The sequence below is a fragment of the Asparagus officinalis genome, chromosome 5 (genome assembly GCF_001876935.1).
Source record: "Asparagus officinalis chromosome 5, Aspof.V1, whole genome shotgun sequence".
Lineage (NCBI taxonomy): Eukaryota > Viridiplantae > Streptophyta > Magnoliopsida > Asparagales > Asparagaceae > Asparagus > Asparagus officinalis.
The window spans coordinates 52,515,644-52,520,865 of NC_033798.1; the positions used below are offsets into that span (position 1 = coordinate 52,515,644).

At 35.0% G+C, this 5,222-nt stretch overlaps 1 protein-coding gene across 1 annotated transcript in view; it reads right to left on the reverse strand.

Annotated features, from left to right (window-relative positions):
- The window catches only part of LOC109843246 (mitogen-activated protein kinase 15-like), a 15,168-nt gene extending 10,198 nt beyond the window's left edge, over window positions 1-4,970 (reverse strand). The window contains exons 1-4 of the mRNA XM_020412174.1: window positions 4,485-4,970; window positions 3,397-3,802; window positions 302-429; window positions 110-169 (exon numbers count right to left, since the gene is read on the reverse strand). Of these exons, the coding sequence (XP_020267763.1) occupies window positions 110-169; window positions 302-429; window positions 3,397-3,802; window positions 4,485-4,514 (624 nt within the window). The 5' untranslated portion in view covers window positions 4,515-4,970. The remainder of the gene's footprint in view (window positions 1-109; window positions 170-301; window positions 430-3,396; window positions 3,803-4,484) is intronic.

Below are 5,222 nucleotides of genomic sequence, written 5' to 3' on the forward strand. Positions count from 1 at the left end.
AAAATAACTACACAAATAGACAAGCATTGCTTCTATTATTAAGCTATGAACTATATCACGCTTATAAACATCAAAAGTAATATGTCTCAACATGAAATTTAGTCTTTACCTTAGAATAGAATGATCCACATAGCTCGGGTGCTCTATACCATCTGGTTGCAACATAATCCTGCATAATATTATTACCTCAGAACGTTCCGGGCAAAAGAAAATGTTAAGAGAAAAATATATTACATGGCATTTATCCACTCAACTCGCAACAGAATATCACGGCAAAGAACATTCATATTTTTTAACATACCGTCCAAAATATTGTTGTAGAAGTATCATTGAATGCAACTCTTGCTAATCCAAAGTCGCAGATCTTAAGCTTACAATTTGCATTTGCTAGAATGTTCTTCGGCTTTAAATCTCGATGGTAGACATTTGCTGCATCACAGTAACAGTGTCAGAACAGAGCTAAGACAGCATCATGCAGCCAGTTTGAACAGCTAAAGAACATGACACTAAAATATTAACTGTTTTGAGCATTAAAAAACAATCTTTGAAGCATAAATGTTTAAATAGCTTTAATAAACAAAGAAAATGAAAAAAAAAATCAAAGTGACTCTCGGGAAAAAAATTTGACTATAGCATGAAAAAAATGAGGTCCCTTCTTGCTTACTGAATTAACTGAAGATTTTAGGAATTGTGCAGAAAATGGAGACAATAAAGTTGACCAGCTTAATGAGCATGTTATTAATCATAGAGGTAATTCAAATGCACTGCCGGAGGAACATCTACATGTACATAAGCAAATAAAGCATGAATAGCATGTCAGTTTAGTGAAATAAACGTATGGATCCTAAACTGGAATCAGCCCTTCAGTTTGTAACTTCTCCACGATTCCACCCTTCCCTGGTCCTGACTCCAGAGAAAAACTTATTACCAATTCAGGAGCAGCACTCATACTAGGAATGTGAGGAATATAGTACTAATCTTTGATTGGAATTCTCTAGACAAAGGTTGGTTCAAGGAGAAAATGTTCTGTTACAGATGAATTTTCCATGCCTACAAATAAATAAATGGTTTGCAAAAAAAAAAAATTCTAGGACCTAAGCATCTTGAACCTCATTACAAAGACTGGAGATTTCCCCATAAAACAAAAAACACTAGCATACTAATTAAATATGTATTGTCTATTAGCTAAATGTATCCAGAGCTATAAGAATTCAGCTAATTCCAAAGTAAAAACTTTAAACTTATGTTGTTCAAATATGAACAAGGACGAAGGTAAATGTAAATTGTAAATTATGACATGATTAGCTAAATAGTGAAAACATAATCATAACTACTCTATAAGCATAAAGATGAGAAAATAATCAGAGAGTCAAGCAAAAGAGTAAATGCCCTGAATGTTTTTTATAATGCAAAACCAAAAGAGATAATCATCAGACATGGAGGGACTGGGGCTATAAATTCATAGGGGATGATCACCAACCAAACAAGATGCCAACTCACTCCGACTCTGATCAGAAAAACAAGAACAAGGAGGAAAGATATTGGCAGAATCTTCTACTGTAGTCACAAGTTTTTTGGGTGGAAAGCTTACTTGTAATGGCTCAAGAAGAATATTTTCAAGAGGTACTCATCCTAATACTACTCCAAAGCTTAATTGGTAATGTGAAAATTTTCACACACACACACACACACACACACAATATAGCTCTCCATTCAGAAATGTTAAATACAGTTTAGTTTTATTCAAAGAACCCTGCCACTACACCAAAACTCCAACATTATGTGAGGGTTGAGGGTTATAATTTTATATTTTAGCATGTAACAACAGTTGAGCGCCGTTTTCATGGATGAAACCTAGACTCACACAGCAGTATCAAAATTTTTAAAATCTGCATAAAAATATATGGCCAGCAAAATTCAAACTTGATTCACTTTGATACAATGTCAAAGAACCCTGCCATCGAAATTCCGAAGTTACAGTAAGGATTGAGGGTTACAGTTTACTATTATAACGAGTTTCAAATTCATGGTAACTATCACACTCTAAACTCATTACCACTACAAAATTCATGTGGGACTACTAACATAACAGAGTTGTGGTTTCAACCCCACCACACCCCACCCAAGAAGAAGAAGAAGAGCTATTCAGGAAGCAAACAAAGTAATTAGTGGGTAGTTATATCTGCATATCCACGCCTAAAAAAACAAATACAAAAACAAAAAACAAAAAGAAGAAGAAGAAAAGGAAGTAATTAGTTATGCATGGACAAAGAAATTGTCTTCAAAGCTGTAAAAAAATAGCAGCGAGGAAAGAAATTAAATCTTATTTTTAAGGAACAAGGAATCTATTCCAATAAAAAAAAAAGAAACCAGATTATAACTGATCTCAAGTCAATATTAGAACCAGGGGCGGATCTATGTTGTGGCTTAGGGTGCAGTCGCAAGCCTGAGAATTTCATAGTTACGTTCTAAAGCCTTCTCAAATTTCAACCTGCCCCCTATACTTGCATATATTTGTTCGCCCCCTAAGAAAGTTTTTTCTTTGGATCCACCACTGATTAGAACATCTACTAACCAACAGGCCAAGTCCCCACCAATTTACAGAATGCATCAGTCAGAACTTTTTGGCTACAACATGCTCATGATTTGCATGTATCAATCACATCAATACAAACACCAAAAATAAAGCAGGCAATGCTGCTAAAATACCCTGACAACGAAACAAAGAGTGCCTTCGTGTAAATTTTGATTATTCATACAAATTAGTCCATTATAACATTTCATGGGCATACTGTCAATTATGCTGATTTAGTTGATAAGAAATTAATAAAAATGCAAAGATATATATGTGAGAGCTAGGACAACATAATATAAAGAATAGAATAGAAGCTAAGAATATCTAAACCAAGCCAAGTCATGATAGGCATGGACCCCAAATTAGAGTGATAGAATCAGAAAACTTATCAATGATATCAATTTCACATGGTAACAAATTGGATTCGAAATTAGACAAAGATGAACAAAAAATAGAAAATGAACTCAAATCAGTTCAACTTAAGAAGTCATGCATATGTGGGGACAAAGCTACTTAGCTAAGAGATCAAATTCAAGTAAGTTAACTACATAATGAGAACCTATGAGCTTGAGACATAACAAGGATAGATAGGAGATCACTGATTAGCTATGATGAAAAGAACCACACAAGTCAAAGTCTTTGCAATCAAGAAAGCAAATGAATTTCAACTTTTCAAATAATAATATGAAAATATAATTCTTTTCAAGCATAGTTAATACAAAGTTGAAATATTTCACACAAGATGTATACTCTAAAGAAAAATCATTATTGACTGTTTGATAGATAGAATTTCCATTGCAGGATAGACAAAGGACATATACCTGTGTGGATATATTTCAGAGCCCGTAAAAGTTGATAAAGGAAAAACTGGTAATGTTCTTTTGTCAGGTCATCGTTAGCCTTGATGACTTGATGCAGATCTGATTCCATGAGCTCAAAAACAACATAAATATCCTTGAATTCCCTTCTTGATGGTGGAAGCATAATGTGCTTAATCTCTACAATATCAGGGTGCCTTAGAAGCCTGAGAAGCTTGATCTCACGGAGGATCCGAGCCGCATCGGAGATGTGCTCAAAGATATCGTGTATCTTCTTGATCGCGACTTTTTCTCCAGTGCGTGTATCAATTGCTGAACACACTAACCCATAACTTCCTTTACCTATAACCTCCTGAATTTTGTATCTATTTGCATCCCCATATGTGAAGAAATCCATTTCCGGCGAATTCTGCAAATGAAATTAGCATCCGCACTATTTGATTATTATCTGTAAGAGAAGACTTGAACCAATTGTCTTCAACAGATACAAATTCTAAAGCAATATGATGCATTAGTTCAGCCTAAATGACTTGCGGGTGGTCTTCTATATCAGTAAATAAAAGTGAAGTCGTCAATGTTCAATGGCTTAAGGGCACTGCAGCAAATTATAACTCGTAACTCATCGTAACTGCATAGAAATGCGCCAATGAAAATCTAAACATTACAGCTGACATGCATAAATTTGTTGCTGAGTTCTCAATATGTCACTTAAATTCCAATGTCTGTTGTCTGTTCTAATCTTCTAATCTTGGGCAAATTCTACTTAAAAATTCCAACAGTAGCATGAGATTTTCATTTACTTGATCCTGTTTCATTGCTCAATGAAGAATTCTCATAAAAAGATAAAACTTTAAAAGCAACCACTTCTGTAGATATCAGCAACGAAAATAAACAAGAAATAAAGTAATTGAACACGATGAAAAGGAGTATCCTCAATATTTTCGCCTTCAAAATGACAGTTTTGTTCCTTTGCCGAATAAAGAAGAAAGGAGTGATATTAAGAAGAAGCTAAAAAGACTTAAACTGCAAGGGATAATTTATTTCAATGAATAAGTCAGTAATAAATAGATAAATGGAAGGAGGGGGGAAACCTTTTTTCTCCGATCTTGCTGCATCTCCATTCAAATCTCGAAATCCTGCAGTCCACCAATCCAAAAAGGACAAAAAAAAAGAGAAAAAAAAAAGGAATTTTGATTTCAGGGCCTCCTCGATCAGAAAGATTGAAATCTTGAAATTAAAGAGAAGAAGAAACTGGATCAGATCTGCTCAAATGTGGGTTTAATAGAGATCAAATCAAATCAAATCAGCCGCATTTTTTCCCCATCTGCCTCTCCAACGGATCAAAAAATTGAAAATTATCCCTCATTCACTCCTTCAACATTCAGATTCCTCAAGAAACCGATCCAATTCTATCTGATCTTGCGCAGATTCGTCTAATTTCGATAATAATAGTAAAATAATAAGTATACACAAGCACCGACAGCAGCAACGCAATGCGATCAAGATCGTCCGAGATCAAGACGACGATGAAGATGAGGCGAGAAGAAACAGGAGAGAGAGAGGGGACTCGGGGGATTGAATCTATGGGCGTTTTAAAAATAGTGGCAAGGATGGTAATATGTGTGAAAGAGGGAGGGCTTTTTTGAGTGCAGGTGCGGTGGTGTCGGCATTGCTTGCGCTTGGGTACACGTAGACAAAAGGAAATTAGGAATACGACGGGCTAGATCTGATTATTCAGAGTGAATTTAGGACAGCCACTGAACTTTCGATTTTAAAAATCTTCGAATTTATCATAAATCCCTCGAATTCTAAGGGATCTTGCAATCCAA